The sequence below is a fragment of the Phocoena sinus genome, chromosome 5, assembly GCF_008692025.1.
Source record: "Phocoena sinus isolate mPhoSin1 chromosome 5, mPhoSin1.pri, whole genome shotgun sequence".
Classification (NCBI taxonomy): Eukaryota; Metazoa; Chordata; class Mammalia; order Artiodactyla; family Phocoenidae; genus Phocoena; species Phocoena sinus.
Genome location: NC_045767.1, coordinates 117,399,321 through 117,417,583, shown reverse-complemented (window position 1 = coordinate 117,417,583; position 18,263 = coordinate 117,399,321). Strand labels below are relative to the sequence as shown.

The following is an 18,263-nucleotide window of genomic DNA, read 5'->3' as shown; positions in this document are numbered from 1 at the left end:
TGTGGAGAAACTGGATCATTTATTATATTGCTGGTGAGCATGTAAAATTGTACAGCCACTCTAAAATAGTTTGGCTGTTTCTTATAAAACAAAACACGCATTTGCCATATGATCCAACAGTTACACTCAAACATTTATATCAGAGACATGAAAACTTGCATTCACACAAAAACATGCATATGAATGTTAATAGAACTTTATTTATGATAGCTAAAAACTGGAAAGAACCCAAATGTCCTTCAACAGGTCAACAGTTAAGCTTCGGTACATTATATCGAACAATAATAGTGAGCAGTAATAAGGAACAAATTACTGATACAACAAGTTGTGTGGATCTCCAGAGTATTATGCTGTGTGAAAAAAAGCCAGTGGGGTAAACAAACTGTAGTTCGTCCATACAATGGAATATTACTCAGTGATAAAAAGAAATAAGCTGTTTAGCCATGAAAAGGAATGGAGGAACCTTAAGAGTGTATCGCTGATGAAAGAAGCCAATCAAAACAGGCTACATGCTATATGATATGATACTATGTGATTCCAACTATATGACACTCTGGAAAAGGTTGGATACAATACAACAGGGGATAAGGGAAAGGGAAGGATAAAAAAGTGGAGCACAGGTGATTTTTAGGGCAGTGGAACTATTTTGTATGATACTGTAATGATCAACGCATGTCATTATACATTTGTCAAGAACTATAGGTGTACACCACCAAGAGTGAACCCTGATGGAATCTATGGACTTTAGTTGAAAATGTATCAATATTGACTCATCAATTGTAATAAATGTACCACGCTAATGCGAGATGTTAATAATAGGGGAAACTTGGGAGGGGGCCAAGGGGCCATATGGGAACTTTCTGTACTTCCTGCTCATGTTCTGTAAACCTACGACTGCTTAAAAAATAAAGTCTATTAAGTTTTTCAATAAGCCTATTTCAGAAGGTTATATGCTGTATGATTCCATTTATATAACATTGCTGAAATGATATCATAGGAATGGAGAGCAGAGAAGTGGTTGCTGGGGATTCGATGGATGGTAGGAGGTGAGAGGAGCATATCTGGAGGAAGTTGATTGTGGCTATACAACAGTAGCAGGAGGATTCTGTATCTTAACTGTGATAGTGGTTACGTGAATTTACACCTCTGATAAAATGGCATGGAACTACACACACACGCACACACACACTAGTGCACATAAAACTGGTGAAATCTGAACCAAGTGGGTGGATTGCATCCATGTCAATTTCCTGGTTGTGCTATTGTACCGCGTTATGCAGGACCTCAACACAGGAGGAAACGGTGAAGGCGCACACAGGATTTGCCTGTATTTTCTCTTACAATTTCATATGAATCTAAGATTATCTCAAAATAAAGAATTTCACTGAAAAAAGTTTTAGTGTTTTCAGTAGGTTGTTCTCATTATATCTAAAGCGGGAATAGTTTTTCATATTACCGAATTTTGTTTCCATTTCAGTCTATAGATATGGATGCCACTTTATATACTGAAAGCAGTGCTCATGTGAGTATAGTTTGTTTTCAATATTGCTATATTTTCCAATTTTCAAAGGTCTAAGAAGTTTACTGGACTGTGTATAGTTTTAAAATCTAACATTTACATAGATGCTCTTTTCATTGTAGCATCATTGCCGAATGAAAACATAAACTTTTCCCATCAATGTCAAACAAAATATAGTATATATTTCTGTGATGCAATTAAATCATGATGCAGTTAAATACAAGAATCAAGTTAACTCAGGCAATTTAAAAGTATCCAATATATCAGTCGTTTCCAGTGCTGTAGCGTATTATCACTTTTAATCATATTTTTTACAAATTGTTTAAATACATTCATGCTCTACATTTTGCCTGAATCTCTACCGTTGTCATAAAGGGATTCTGACTGGTTACTCTCCATGTGAGAAAAAAACCAAACACAAACCACAAAGTCTATCAGAATTCAAAACTGATCTCGAACTTGTTTCATTAATATGCTGCTGACGTTGCCTTAGTCATGTAGGATTTCAGTTGAGCTGCTATTCCTTTCCCTCTGAATTGGCTACAAAAAACATAGAAACAAATCCCTGACATCTACACTTCGTGAAAAACAAACTGTGTTGTGTGCATTCAGAACAGTGAGCCCTCTCTCTATTATTCCTTAAGTAGAATTTCTCTGCAATAGAAGGTTTTGCCCTATCAAGACTTTCTAAGCATTGGAAAGAAGCCACAGCCAGAAACTAGAAAGAACAGATACCCATCATTCACTTAGATAGTGCTGCCATGCTAGAAATTGCTTCCCTCTTTTGGCTTCAGCATGTTTTCCACTTTTCTTTGCATTTTCTTCAAAGTAGAAAGCAGTCAGCTAACCACCAGCACTCCGAATCCTGAGATTGCTTTTTTTGTAAGACGATAACCTCGCAACCCGTGGGTTGTAGAAAGTAGTTGAGATTGAAATTTAGATTTAAACCCTGACTCAGCCACTTCCAAGCTTTGTTACCTTGGAAGACACTAAATATTTCTGAACCTCAGTTTTATTATTTATTTTATTTATTATTTAGTTTATTATCGACATGGTGACAGCATTTATTACCCTTTCAATCCAGAGGGGCTGCTGTGGGGGAATAAGGAACATTGCTAGTCCCAGGCACATGGCTGTCATCCTTCCTTCTTCCTTCCTTGCTTCCTTCCTTCCGTAAGCACCTGTTAAGTGCCTGCAGAGTCCCAGGCACTGTGCATGACATTGAGAACAGGAAATCAGACACGTCGTGGTCAAATTCCCACATGCTCATTAAATGCTTCTTTTGTTTGAAGTTTAAGTTTTTGTTAAAGTAATCCTCTTGGGAAATGTATTTTTGTGGGACCTGAAAGGTACCTTTCTGATATGGCCAGCCTGTGAATAGACCATACGCCTGCTTTGATTTTTCTAAGAAATTTCTTGGAATCACGTCTGCCTCTGGAACTTTGGAACTTGCAGGAATAGTATAATTAGCAGCCACCACTGTTTAAAATGTTAACAGTATGATCTGATTCTAAGAAATTCTTCCATATGCACCATCTCTATTAACGTTCTGAGAGTCTCAGGTCAGTATTATCTGTCCTTTACACAGAGGAAATGTGCTTAGTGAGGAAAAAGTGGCCTATTATTTCCACGTTTTCTAGTTTTATGTTCTTTCTTCTATACAGTATCACCATCCTTCCTGTTTTGTTCTCAGTTTGTTTTGGCTTTGATATCAAAGCCAAAAGAGAAGAATAAAATCAAGCTGCTTCCTATGTAGAACTTTTTAGGGGTATTGTGTTTCTTTATAAAATAGCTGGATTGACTTTCTAAAAAATCAAAATTACATCTGTGTGAAACTGAATAATGGGGAAATAATTCTTTCTTTTTCTTTTTCAAAATGGTTCTTTGTATCTCTTTTAGCCCAGTTGCAAAGTAACAGCGATGAAATGCTTTCTCCTGGAGTTACACGTGATTTTGCATGAGTCCAGAAATTCAGACATTAACGATACAGTAGAAAACCTTATCATCCTAGCAAACAGCAGTTTATCTTCCATTGAGGTGAGTTATCCAATAGTTACGCAGAGCTACATCAGATGCTCTCGGCTTGATTGGGAGAAATCATTAGCTGGATGGGATGTCATGGACAAGGAGACCCTCTGAAGGGGCACTTGGGAAAGTGAGTTAATTCCAGTGAAGTGGCATCTAGAAGCAGCACCATCGCTAGCGTGCACACACTCCTAAACTGTTTATTGATTTATTCATTCAACAAACATTGACTGCGTGCTCTAGGCCGTGTGCTTTAGTGCTGGAATGACAAGGGTGAACCAGACAGTCAGGTCACTGACTTCAAGGTGTTGATCACTAGGTGCAGTGGATAGACATTAGTCTAACTACATAATTGATGAGCATCCATAGTAGTAATCCACATTTACTTGGGTTATTACTGTGTGCCAGATACTGTTCTTCAAGGGTTAGATGGTAATTCGTTGAATTCTCGCAATCAATCTGTGAGATAGTTATCACTATTTCTGTTTAAGGTTGAAGGAATTGGGGCTCTGGGGGCTTGAATCTCTTCCTCCAATTCACACAGCTAGTAAAATGGGGAGCCAGGAGTCCCTGAGCAGTTTCACTCCAGAGTCTCCCTTCTTATCTACTCAAAGAATAAATGCTGCAAAAGGATAATAATAAAAATATTAATAATTGGAGTATAATTTGGGCCATCACAGGCAACAGGAGCAATATAGGCCTCCAGGAGAGCAAATAGCAGGGACCCCCTGGGGCACTGGCTATGCAAAGGCCCTACAAAGGATTATGGCTTTCAGGGCAAAACACTAGTGGCCAAAGCAAAGTGATTAGAAAAAGTTTTATAAACCAAAAAGGTATAATCATAATTCGTTCGTTTCACAAATAGTTTTTGGGCCCCATTGTAGGCCCTCAAGATAACAGAAGTGAAAGAACACACATAGTTCCTGCTCTTACGGAAGGAAGAAGCATACAGAAATCAATCAATAAGCAAATGAATAATAAGTCAGGTGTTTATTAAGTGGGAGGGCAAATAAAAAAGAGGCAGGTAAGGCTACTGGGAATCTAATCTAGAGAAGGTTTACCTACTCAGCTGACATTTGGCAAAGACGTGAGAGGGAAAGAGCTTTAAGGATGCCGGGGAAAGTATGTTCGTGCAGAGGCAACTGAAAGAGCAGACGCCCCGAGCTAGTGTGGCTGGACACCTTGGATTTTCCCTAAAAGTGCCAGGTGCTTCAGTGTCACTGTGTCAGTGATGTTACCTCTTTATAACCACAGCCACTCCCCCACCTCAGCACGCCCCACCCCCTCCTCTGTATGTCCCTCTATCTTATATACTACATATCTTACTTGATGGATATTGTCTGTTTCTTCCTACTAGAATGGCAGCTTCAGAGGGGTAGGGTTTTTTGTTTGTTTGTTTTCGTGCTATATCCCAACTCCCAGAACAATGCTTGGCATGTACTAGATTCTCGATCTATTTCTGAAATGAATATATTAATGTTTAAAATACTCCTGTGATATGTTATCTCTCTGTTATTGGTCGAAAGACTGACCCATGCAACAGGTAACTCACAGCAGTGTCAATGGGGAACACTTTACTGTGCATTTTTATAGTCGCTCTCATCATGACATAGTGTGGCTGGACTGCACAGTCAGAAGACCTAAATGCAGAGCATTTCATTGATTATGTCAAATGAGATGAGTCATTTAATATCTCTACCTTTCTATCTGACATAATTATTTTCAGGATCATATAGGACAGCATTATATGGAATACGAAAGCGCCTAGCATAGAGTATGTGCTTGATAAACACTGGTGAATCTGAATTTTAAATGCTTAATGGATGGAAAATTGAATTTTGAATTTTGCTGGTACAGCGTTCATGGTTCAGATGATCCCTGAAAAGTTTAACTTTAATTGTTAAATTTGCAATATTCTAGTTATTAATGAAAATGTTTGTTTTTTTTATTTCTTATTTTTTTCAACATCTTTATTGGAGTATAATTGCTTTACAATGGCATGTTAGTTTCTGCTTTATAACAAAGTGAATCAGCTATACATAAACATATATCTCCGTATCTCCTCCCTCTTGCGTCTCCCTCCCATTCTCCCTATCCCACAGCTCTAGGTGGTCACAAAGTACCGAGCTGATCTCCCTGTGCTATGCAGCTGCTTCCCACTAGCTATCTATTTTACATTTGGCCACTCTCTCACTTCATCCCAGCTTACCCTTCCCATGCCCCGTGTCCTCAAGTCCATTCTCTACATCTGTGTCTTTATTCCTGCCCTGCCCCTAGGTTCTTCAGAACCTTTTTTTTTTTTTTTTAGATTCTATGTATATGTGTTAGCATATGGTATTTGTTTTTCTCTTTCTGACTTACTTCACTCTGTATGACAGACTCTAGGTCCATCTACCTCACTGCAAATAACTCTGTTTCGTTTATTTTTATGGCTGAGTAATATAGCATTGTATATGTGTGCCACATCTTCTTTATCCATTCATCTGTCGATGGACACTTAGGTTGCTTCCATGTCCCGGCTATTCTAAATAGAGCTGCAATGAACATTGTGGTACATGACTCCTTTTGAATTATGGTTTTCTCAGGGTATATGCCCAGTAGTGGGATTGCTGGGTCATATGGTAGTTCTGTTCTTTAAGGAACCTCCATACTGTTCTCCATAGCGGCTGTTTAAATCCCCACCAACAGTGCAAGAGGGTTCCGTTTCGCCACACCCTCTCCAGCATTTATTGTTTGTAGATTTTTTGATGATGGCCATAATGACTGGTGTGAGGTGACACCTCATGGCAGTTTTAATTTGCATTTCTCTAATGATTAGTGATATTGAGCATCCTTTCATGTGTTTGTTGCCAATCTGTACATTTTCTTTGGAGAAATATCTATTTAGGTCTTCTGCCCATTTTTGGATTGGATTGATTGTCTTTTTGTTATTGAACAGCATCAGCTGCTTGTAAATTTTGGAGATAAACCCTTTGTCAGTTGTTTCATTTGCAAATATTTTTCCCATTCTGAAGGTTGTCTTTTCATCTTGTTTATGATTTCCTTTGCTGTGCAAAAGATTTTAAGTTTCATTAGGTCCCATTTGTTTATTTTTGTTTTTATTTGCATTTCTCTAGGAGGTGGGTCAAAAGGGATCTTGCTGTGATTTATGTCATAGACTATTATGCCTATGCTTTCCTCTAGCTGTCCAGTTTTCCCAGCACCACTTATTGAAGGTAATGTCTTTTCTCCATTGTATATTCTTGCCTCCTTTATGAAAAATAGGGTGACCATATGTGTATGGGTTTATCTCTGGGCTTTCTATCCTGTTCCATTGATCTATATCTCTGTTTTTGTGCAAGTACCATACTGTCTTGATTACTGTAGCTTTGTAGTATAGTCTGAAGTCCGAGAGCCTGATTCCTCCAGCTCTGTTATTCTTTCTCTAGATTGCTTTGGCTATTCGGGATCTTTTGTGTTTCCAAACAAATTGGGAAATTTTTGTTGTAGTTCTGTGAAAAATGCCATTGGTAGTTTGAGAGGGATGGCATTGAATCTGTAGATTGCTTTGGGTAATATAGTCATTTTCTCAATGTTGATTCTTCCAATACAAGGACATGGTATATCTCTCCATCTGTTTGTATCATGTTTAATTTCTTTCCTCATAGTTTTCTGGATACAGGTCTTTTGTCTCCTTAAGTAGGTCTATTACTAGGTGTTTTATTCTTTCTGTTTCAATGGTAAATGGGTGTGTTTCCTTAATTTCTCTTTCAGATTTTTCACCATGACTGTATAGGAATGCAAGAGATTTCTGTGCATTAATTTTATATCCTGCTACTTTACCAGATTCATTGATTAGCTCTAGTAGTTTTCTGGTAGCATCTTTAAGATTCTCTATGTATAGTATCATGCAATCTGCAAACAGTGACAGCTTTACTTCTTCTTTTCTTATTTGGATTCCTTTTATTTCTTTTTCTACTCTGATTGCTGTGGCTAAAACTTCCAAAACTATGTTGAATAATAGTGGTGAGAGTGGAGAGCCTTGTCTTGTTCCTGATCTTAGAGGAAATGGTTTCAGTTTTTCACCATTAAGAACAATGTTGGCTGTGGGTTTGTCATATATGGCCTTTATTATGTTGAGGTAACTTTGCTCTATTCCTACTTTATGGAGGATTTTTATCATAAATGGGTGCTGAATTTTGTCGAAAGCTTTTTCTGCATCTATTGGGATGATCATATGGTTTTTCTCCTTCAATTAGTTATTATGGTTTATCACATTGATTGATTTGCGTATATTGAAGAATGCTTGCATTCCTGGGATAAACCCCAGTTGATCATGGTGTGTGATCCTTTTAATGTGCTATTGGAATCTGTTTGCTAGTATCTGGTTGAGGATTTTTGCATCTGTGTTCATCAGTGATATTAGCCTGTAGTTTTCTTTCTTTGTGACATCTTTGTCTGGTTTTGGTATCAGGGTGATGGTGGCCTCGTAGAATGAGTTTGGGAGTGTCCCTCCCTCTGCTATATTTTGGAGGAGTTTGAGATGGATAGGTGTTAGCTCTTCTCTGAATGTTTGACAGAATTCACCTACGAAGCCATCTGGTCCTGAGCTTTTGTTTGTTGGAAGATTTTTAATTATAGTTTCAATTTCAGTGCTTGGGATTGATCTGTTTATGTTTTCTATTTCTTACTGATTCAGTCTCAGAATGTGGTGCTTTTCTAAGAATTTGTCAATTTCTTCCACATTGTCCATTTTGTTGGCACATAGTTGCTAGTAGTAATCTCTCATGACCCTTCATATTTCTGCAGTGTCAGCTGTTACTTCTCCTTTTTCATTTCTAATTCTATTGGTTTGAGTCTTATCCCTTTCTTTCTTGATGAGTCTGGCTAATGATTTATCAATTTTTTTTATCTTCTCAAAGAACCAGCTTTTAGTTTTATTGATCTTTGCTATTGTTTCCTTCATTTCTTTACCATTTATTTCTGATTTGATCTTTATGATTTCTTTCCTTCTGCTAGCTTTGGTTTTTTTTGTTCTTCTTTCTAATTGCTTTAGGTGTAAGGTTAGGTTGTTTATTTGAGATTTTTCTTGTTCTTTGAGGTAGGATTGTATTGCTATAAACCTCCCTCTTAGAGCTGCTTTTGCTGCATCCCATCAGTTTTCAGTCATTGTGTTTTCATTGTCATTTGTTTCTAGGTATTTTTTGATTTCCTCATTGAGTTCTACAGTGATCTTTTGGTTATTTAGTAGTGTATTGTTTAGCCTTCATTTGTTTGTATTTTTTACAGTTTTTTTCCTGTAGTTGACATCAAGTCTCACAGTGTTGTGGTTGGAAAAGATACTTGATACGATTTCCATTTTCTTAAATTTACCAAGGCTTGATTTATGACCCAAGATATGATCTATCCTGGAGAATATTCCATGAGCACTTGAGAAGAAAGTGTATTCTGCTGTTTTTGGATGGAATGTCCTATAAATATCAATTAAGTCCATCTTGTTTAATGTATCATTTAAAGCTTGTGTTTCCTTATTTATTTTCATTTTGGATGATCTGTCCATTAGTGAAAGTGGGATGTTAACGTCCCCTACTATGATTGTCTTACTGTCGGTTTCCCCTTTTATGGCTGTTAGCGTTTGACTTATGTATTGAGGTGCTCCTATGTTGGGTGCATAAATATTTACAATTGTCATATATTCTTCTTGGATTGATCCCTTCATCATTATGTAGTGTCCTTCTTTGTCTTTTGTAATAATTTTATTTTAAAGTCTATTTTGTCTGATATGAGAATTGCTACTCCCTCTTTCTTTTGATTTCCATTTGCATGGAATATCTTTTTCCATCCCCTCACTTTCAGTCTGTATGTGTCCCTAGGTCTGAAGTGGGTCTCTTATAGACAAGCTATATATGGGTCTTGCTTTTGTATTCATTCAGCCAGTCTGTGTTTTTTGGATGGAGCATTTAATCCATTTACATTTAAGGTAGTTATCGATATCTGTGTTCCTATTACCATTTTCTTAATTGTTTCGGGTTTGTTATTGTAGGTCTTTTCCTTCTTTTGTGTTTCCTGCCTAGAGAAGTTCTTTTAGCATTTGTTGTAAGGCTGGTTTGGTGGTGCTGAATCTTCTTAGCTTTTGCTTCTCTCTAAAGGTTTTAATTTCTCCGTCGAATCTGAATGAGATCCTTGCTTCATAGATTAATCTTGGTTATAAATTTTTCCCTTTCATCACTTTATATATGTCCTGCCACTCCCTCCTAGCTTGCAGAGTTTCTGCTGAAACATCAGCTGTGAACCTATGGGGATTCCCTTGTATGTTATTTGCTGTTTTTCCCTTGCTGCTTTTAATATTTTTTCTTTGTATTTAATTTTTGAAAGTTTGATTAATATGTGTCTTGGCATGTTTCTTCTTCGATTTATCCTCTATGGGACTCTCTGTGCTTCTTGGACTTGATTAACTATTTCCTTTTCCATATTAGGGAAGTTTTCAACTATAATCTCTTCCAATATTTTTCCCTGCCTTTTTCTCTTCTTCTTCTGGGGCCCCTATAATTCAAATGTTGATGCATTTTATGCTGTTCCAGAGGTCTCTGACACTGTCCTCAATTCTTTTCATTCTTTTTTCTTTAGTCTGCTCTGTGGTAGTTATTTTCACTATTTTATCTTCCAGGTCACTTATCTATTCTTTTGCCTCAGCTATTCTGCTATTGATTCCTTCTAGAGAATTTTTAATTTCATTTATTGTGTTGTTCATCATTGTTTGCTGTTTTGTTCTTCTAGGTCCTTGTTAAACATTTCTTGTATTTTCTCCATTCTATTTCCAAGATTTTGGATCATCTTTACTATCATTACTCTAAATTCTTTTTCAGGTAGACTGCTTCTTTCCTTGTCATTTGTTTGGTCTGGTGGGTTTTTATCTTGCTCCTTCATCTGCTGTGTGTTTCTCTTTCTTCTCATTTTGCTTAACTTACTGTGTTTGTGGTCTCTTTTTCACAGGCTCCAGGTTTGTAGTTCCCATTGTTTTTGGTGTCTGCTCCCAGTGCATAAGGTTGATTCAGTGGTTTTTGTAGGCTTCCTGGTGGAGGGGACTGATGCCTGTGTTCTGGTGGATGAGGCTGAATCTTGTCTTTCTGGTGGGCGGGACAGCACCCGGTGGTGTGTTTTGGGGTGTCTGTGACCTTATTATTATTTTAGGCAGCCTCTCGGCTAATGGGTCAGGTTGTGTTCCTGTCTTGCTACTTGTTTGGCATAGGGTGTCCAGCACTGTAGTTTGCTGGTCATTGAGTGGAGCTGGGTCTTATTGTTGAGATGGAGATCTCTTGGAGAGCTTTCGCTGTTTGATATTACATGGAGCTAGGAGGTCTTTGGTGGACCAGTGTCCTGAACTCGGCCCTCCCACCTCAGAGGCACTGGCCTGATACCTGGCTGGAGCATGAAAACCCTGTCAGCCACATGGCTCAGAAGGAGAGGGAGAAAAAAAGAAAGAAAGAAAGAAAAAGTAAAATAAACTAAAAAGTTATTTTAAAAAATTTAAATAAAAAAATTGAAAACTAATTTAAAAAAGAAAGAAAGAAAGAAGAGAGGTTCCAAACCAAAAAACAAATCCACCAATGATAACAAGCACTAAAAACTATATTAAAAAAACCCCAAAACCAAAAGAAAATGGAGAGACAGAACCCTAGGACAAATGGTAAAAGCAAAAGTATACAGACAAAATCACACAAAGAAACATACACATACACACTCACAAAAAGAGAAAAATGAAAAAATATATATATATGTATATTAAAAAGAATGAAGAGAGCAACCAAATCAATAAATAAATCTACCAATGATAATAAACTCTAAATACTAAACTAAGATAAATGTAAAACTAGAAACAAATTAGAAGCAGAAAGCAAACCACAAGTCTACAGTTGCCCAACGTCTACCACCTCAATTTTGGGATGGTTCGTTGTCTATTCAGGTATTCGAGAGATGCAGCATACATCAAGGTGAATGTGGAGGTTTAATCCGCTGCTCCTGAGGTTGCTGAGAGAGATTTCCCTTTCTCTTCTTTGTTCACACAGCTCCTAGGGTTCAGCTTTGGATTTGGCCCTGCCCCTTCCTGTAGGTCACCTGAGGGTGTCAGTTCTTTGCTCAGACAGGGTGGGGTTAAAGGAGCAGCTGATTAGTGGGCTCTGGCTCACTCAGGCCGAAGGGAGGGAGGGGTATGGAATGTGGGGCGAGCCTGCAGTGGCAGAGGCCAGTGTAACGTTGTAACAGCCTGAGGTGGGCCATGTGTTCTCCCGGGGAAGTTGTCCCTAGATGACGGGACCCTGGCGGTGGCGGACTGCACAGGCTCCCGGGAAGGGAGGTGTGGATAGTGACCTGTGCTTGCACACAGGCTTCTTGGTGGCTGCAGTAGCAGCCTTAACGTCTCATGCCTGTCTCTGGTGTCTGCACTGATAGCCACGGCTCGCACCCATCTCTGGAGCTTGTTTAGGTAGTGCTCTGAATCCCCTCTCCTCACGCACCCCAAAACAATGGTCTCTTGCCTCTTAGGCAGTTCCAGACATTTTCCTGGACTCCCTCCCAGTTAGCTGTGGTGCACTAGCCCCTTTCAGGCTGTGTTCACGCAGCCAACCCAAGTCCTCTCCCTGGGGTCTGACCTCTGATGTTGGAGCCTCAGCTCCCAGCCCCCACCCACCCTGGCAGGTGAGCAGACAAGCCTCTTGGGCTGGTGAGTGCTGGTCAGCACCAATCCTCTGTGCGGGAATCTCTCCACTTTGCCCTCTGCACCCCTTTTGCTGTGCTCTCCTCCTTGGCTCCGATGCTTCCCCCCTGCCCCCCCCATTTCCGCCAGTAAGGGACTTCCTAGTGTTTGGAAACTTTTCCTCCTTCAGAGCTCCTTCCCAGAGGTGCAGGTCCCATCCCTATTCTTTTGTCTCTGTTTTTTCTTTTGCCCTACCCAGGTACGTGGGGAGTTTCTTGCCTTTTGTGAAGTCTGAGGTCTTCTGCCAGCGTTCAGTAGGTGTTCTGTAGGAGCTGTTCCACATGTAGATGTATTTCTGATGTATCTGTGGGGAGGAAGGTGATCTCCACATCTTACTCCTCCGCCATCTTGAAGGTCTCTCTGAAACTGTTTAAATTACTATAATTTGTGGTATTCATCGAAATAGTTGAATTCAACCAATAATAATTGGGTGAATATTATGTGCTAGACCCTATGCTAAATGCTAGGGGAGCAAAGATACATAGCCTTGCCTTCCTGGAAAAGCCTAGAGAATAGTGGTATGAGAAGCATAAAGCTCCATAATATCAATATAATACATGAAGTGATATAAGACAGAGTCTAAACAAGAGGTTCTGAGAACGTAGAGAAGGGACATTTAGTGCAGCCCCAGGAGCTCCCAGGTTCAGAAGAGCCTTCCTAATGGAAACAGTGCCTGAATGATCTTAAGTGTGAGTGGTAGTAGCTAAAATAGAAGTGTGGAACAGGCAGAGAGAAACGCAAAGACAGCGAGGCACCTAATAGCCTGATGTATGTATGGGAGCTAAAGGCATGAGCCCAGTGTTCCTAGGGCATATCTTTGAGCTGTGGAAAACATGAAAGAAATAGGTAAGGAACCGCTCAAGGAGGGCCTGCGTGCTATGCAGTGAAGCATGGACTTCATGCTGGGGTAGATGACCAGAAACTATTGAAGGACTCTAAACAGAAGTTCATGATTCAATAGATTATTTTTTTTTCAAATTTTTTTTCATTGTCCTTAATTCACTCTAGGAAAAATCAGTCCTTATCAAATCACCCATAGTTCTTCCTAATATGATAATTAATCTACCAACAAATTTATGTCTCAAGACTTCACCATATGGTTCAAATGATATGATATTTGCAGGAAAGGCATATTTTAGACTTTCCAATCTAATCCTTTCTTTTTATCTGCAGTATAAAACTGAATCGGGATGCAAAGAATGTGAGGAGCTGGAGGAAAAAAATATTAAAGAATTTTTGAAGAGTTTTGTACATATTGTGCAAATGTTCATCAACCCTTCTTGATTGCAGCTAATCCTTTTCAGCATTTCTATTATTAACAAACATCTCCCCACTGCTTAGAGGCAACAACGAAACACTCAGCATTTCAAATATGCTGCCAAAATAAATTCTTCTGGCAAGAGGATGATCAGGATCTTTGATCGGATGAACTCACAGAAATGAAGGCCGAACAATGGCATTGAGTACCATGGTGTCTACGAACGAAGGACTTATTTTATTCATTTATTTTTAATTTATTATTGAGATTGTACATATTTGTAGCATAATGTAAAATGTTGAATAAAATTGTGTATATATTTTATCTTTTGAAATTGCACTGATATTTTATGTCATAAGAAAATAGAGGGTGTTTGGTCCAAGGGTGATAGTCAAATTATTTAACAACCACTGGGGCTGGGCACCACTGCTGTAGGTAAAGAGGATGCCCCAACCAATGTGGATATTGACTACCAGCCTTCCTTTACTTCTCCTTTAGGTGTAGCACTTGGAGGGAGAATTGACTACCAACGAGAAAGGAGGAACTAGATGTGAGACCAGTAATTTTGTTATTGATATATAAAGCGCTTGTTATGAGAGAGAGAATTTGCAAGTACCCGGCATGGAATGTGCATCAGTCCATCTCAGGTGGGGATGGCAATAATAAACCTTCACTGATAGGTGGAACTGTGTATCAGAAACTAATGATTGCACCGGTGTTTGTATTTCATGCTTCCCCAAGTACAGGTATTTTATTTTTCCACATTGTATTTGCCATGTTTGTATAATAAAAAACTGCTGATGAGTTAAAGTCAACATGATCTGGCATAAAATAATTGTTTCTAGTATTTTTTAGTATACTGTCTAAAATTTTCAAACTCTTTTCAAATGGAACTGACTGAAATGAAATATTCTCATTTCATCACAGATTTCTTTCCCCCGGTTCACTTCTGGCAGTCTTTACTGAGAGACTAAATGGCAGGAATTGATCTCCTAAGAACTGGATTTCTTTCCATTTCACAGTACAAACCATTTCTCTATTGAAACATTCTTTTGGAGTCCAGTGCCCCATCCAGGCTCATGTATCTCATTCTTTTAGTCAATGTATGCTTAAAATTTTCTTTCAAGATAGTTTTAGAGAAATCTGTATTCCATTTCACTTCCAAAGAGTCCTGTGTTTGCTCTCAGTTCATTCCCTGATCTCAGTCCAGACAAATAGTATTTGGCAGCCACTGGGATTGTACCAGTTTATTAAATTTCATTTGAAATGGAATTTTTGATAATGCAATTGTTTTGTTTATTGTATCAGAAGGTACTAAGCAGAAATTTTAAAAGTTAAAATACAGATTTTTTGATAATTATTCAATTAGAGGTCAAATTATTGTAATAAGTCAAGAAAATTTTACTATGTGCATTAAACCCAAATACATTACAGGAATTCTGTTTTTAGTTTAATCTTTCTAGATGGGAATAATAATGTCTAAAACATGACAGTATATTTCTCTGAGATAAAGATAGTCTAGATGGAACGATGGCATTTGTAAACCACAGTCATGATCATGCTTCTACTCTTTTATTTTGGTTCTTGTGGTACAACATTTTGGTTCTTGTGGTACAACATTTTGGTCTGTGACTTGGATAAAGATAGAAGGAGTGCTTATCAAATTTATGGAATATGTAAATTATGTAACAGAATAAAAATTTACAGTTGCCTCAGACTAGAAGGAAGTGCCAGTGTAACAAGATGAAAATTAACAAGGATATACAAAGAGTTCTGTACCTGGCCACAATAATGAACTGCAAGAGAAGGAATAAGGAAGATGCAGCTGGATTCAGCAAAAAAAGATTTTAGGGTTTTTATGCACTAGTATCTCAGTGTAAGTTGACAGTTTGATATGACTATTAAAAAGGCAATTGCAATTGTTGGCTACTTTCATATAAATATATTACTTAGGTCAGTATTTTTAAAGTGTGACCAATGGCATCAAAATCACCTGGAAGCTTTTATGTTTGTTTGTTTTTTATCTTTTACAGTATTGAGAAATAATTGGCATACATCACTATATACGTTTAAGATGTAGAGCATGAGGTTTGATTTACATATATTGTGAAATGATTAACAAAATAGGCTTGGCTAACGTCATCTTCTCATATAGATACAATATAAAGAAAAGAAAGAAAAAAGAAAACAGGAAAAAAAATTTCTCCTTGAGATGAGAACTTAAAGAATTTACTCGCTGGGACTTCCCTGGTGGTACAGTGGTTAAGAATCCGCCTGCCAACGCAGGGGACACGGGTTTGAGCCCTGGTCCAGGAAAATCCCACATGCCACGCAGCAACTAAGTCCATGCACCGCAACTACTGAGCCTGCGCTCTAGAGCCCGTGAGCCACAACTACTGAGCCTGCGTGCCTAGAGCCTGTGCTCTGCAACAAGAGAAGCCACCACAATGAGAAGCCTGCACACTGCAACAAAGTCACCCACACTCACCGCAACTAGAGAAAGCCCGTGCGCAGCAACGAAGACCAAATGCAGCCAAAAATAATTAATTTTTTTAAAAAAAGAATTGGGCTTCCCTGGTGGCACAGTGGTTGACAGTCCGCCTGCCGATGCAGGGGACACGGGTTCCTGCCCCGGTCGGGGAAGATCCCACATGCCGTGGAGCAGCTGGGCCCGTGAGCCATGGCTGCTGAGCCTGTGTGTCTGGAGCCTGTGCTCCGCAACGGGAGAGGCCACAACAGTGAGAGGCCAGCATTACCGCAAAAAAAAAAAAAAAAAAAGGAATTTACTCTCTAAACAACTTTCCTATAAATCATAGGTCAGTGTTAGCTAGAGTCATCATGTTGTACATTACATCCCTAGCACTTATTTATCTCGTCACTAGAAGTTTGTACCTTTTGACCATCTTCCTCTCTTTTTTTAAAATGAGTTGTTGTTTTTAAGATTTCACATAAAAGTGAGATCATACAGTATTTGTCTTTCTCTGACTTATTTCACTTAGCATAATGCCTTTAGGTTCCATCCATGTGGTCACAAGTGGTGAAATATCTTCATTTTTTATGGCTAAATAATATTGCATGGGATACATTTTGTGTGTGTGTGTGTGTGTGTGTATATATATATATATATACACATACATATATATGCCTCAACTTCTTTATCCATTAATCCATAGATGAACACTTAGGTTGTTTCCATATCTTGGCTGTTGTAAATAATACTTCTGTGAACCTAGGGGTACAGATATATTTACAAGTTAGTGTTTTTGTTTCCTTTGTATATATTCCCAGAAGCAGAATTGTTGGATCATATATATGGTAGTTCTATTTTTAATTTTTTGAGGAGCTTCCATAGTGTTCTCCATAGTGGCTGCACCGTCTTACAATCCCATCATCTGTGCACAGGGTCCCCTTTTCTCCATATCCTCACTAGCACTTGATATTTGTTGTCTTTTTGACACTAGTCATTCTAATAGGTGTGGGATAACTTCTCATGGTTTTGATTTGCGTATCCCTGACGGTTAGTGATGTTGAGCATCTTTCCATGTATCTGTTGGCTTTGTACATCTTCTTTGGAGAAATGTTTATCAGGTCCATTGAACATTTATTAAATTTTTTTAAATTGAGTTGTATGAGTTCTTTCTTTATTTTGGGTATCCACCCTGTTTCAGATATATAGTTTGCAAATATTTTTTCCCATTCTATAGGTTGCCTTTTCAGTTTCTTTGTGGATTCTTTTGCTGTGCTGATGTTTTTTAGTTTGATGTTGTCCCACTTATTTATTTTTGATTTTTGTTGCTTGTGCATTAGATGTCATGTCCAAAAAACCATTATCAAGACCCATGTAAAGGATTTTTATTCCTATGTTTCCTTCTAGAAGTTTCATGATTTCAGATCTTACATTTAAGTCCTTAATTCATTTTATTTAATTTTTGTGTGTGGTGTTAAGATATGGGTCCAGTTTCATTCTTTTACATGTGAGTATCCAGCTATCCCAGCACAATTTATTGAAAAGAACTTCTTTTCTCCATTAAGTATTCTCAGCTCCCTTGTCAAATATTAGTTGGCTATATATGCTTGGTCTTATTTCTGGGCTCTCAATTCTGTTTCTTTTGTCTATTGTCTCTTTTTATGCCAGTACTATACTATTTTGATTACTATAGCTTTATAGTTTAGCTTGCCTCCTTATTTGTTCTTCTTTCTCTGTATTTCACTGGCTGTTTGGGGTATTTTGTGGTTCTATATAAATTTCAGGAGTGCTCTTTCCACCTCTGTAAAAAAGGCCATTGAAATCTTGATAGGGATTGTATTGAATCTGTAGATGGCTTTTGGTAGTATTGACATTTTAACAATATTTATTCTTCCAATCCATGAATATGGGATACTTTTCCATTATTTGTTTTTACTTCATTTTCTTTCATCAATATCTAATAGTATATAGAGTACTTTAACCTCTTTAGTTGAATTTATTCCTAAGTGTTTTACTGTTTTTGATGCTATTGTAAATGAGATTGATTTCCTTATTACTTTTTCAGAAATTTAGTATATAGAAATGCTACTGACTTATTAAGTCTATTCTTTATTGATATATTAAAAGTTCAATGTATGCTGTTCAGCTTAATAAATTGGATTGGTTATATTTCCCAAACAGTTTTAAAAGAATTCTCTACATACAGAAAAAGAAAAATTTTCAATTCAGATATAAACTACTATCCTAAAATTAAAATTAAGTA

General features: G+C 37.9%; 1 protein-coding gene across 7 annotated transcripts in view; it reads left to right on the top strand.

Moving 5' to 3' along the window:
* IL15 (interleukin 15) overlaps positions 1-18,263 on the top strand; it is a 115,408-nt gene that overhangs the window by 86,231 nt on the left and 10,914 nt on the right. For 5 of the 7 annotated variants that reach the window (XM_032633699.1, XM_032633700.1, XM_032633701.1 and 2 more), the window contains 3 exons: positions 1,478-1,522; positions 3,419-3,556; positions 13,449-14,348. In XM_032633699.1, coding sequence (XP_032489590.1) covers positions 1,478-1,522; positions 3,419-3,556; positions 13,449-13,559 — 294 coding nt within the window. In that variant the 3' untranslated portion in view covers positions 13,560-14,348. Of the gene's footprint in view, positions 1-1,477; positions 1,523-3,418; positions 3,557-13,448; positions 14,349-18,263 lie in introns of those variants that run through there. The other 2 variants (XR_004350155.1, XM_032633703.1) reach the window with 2 other exon arrangements.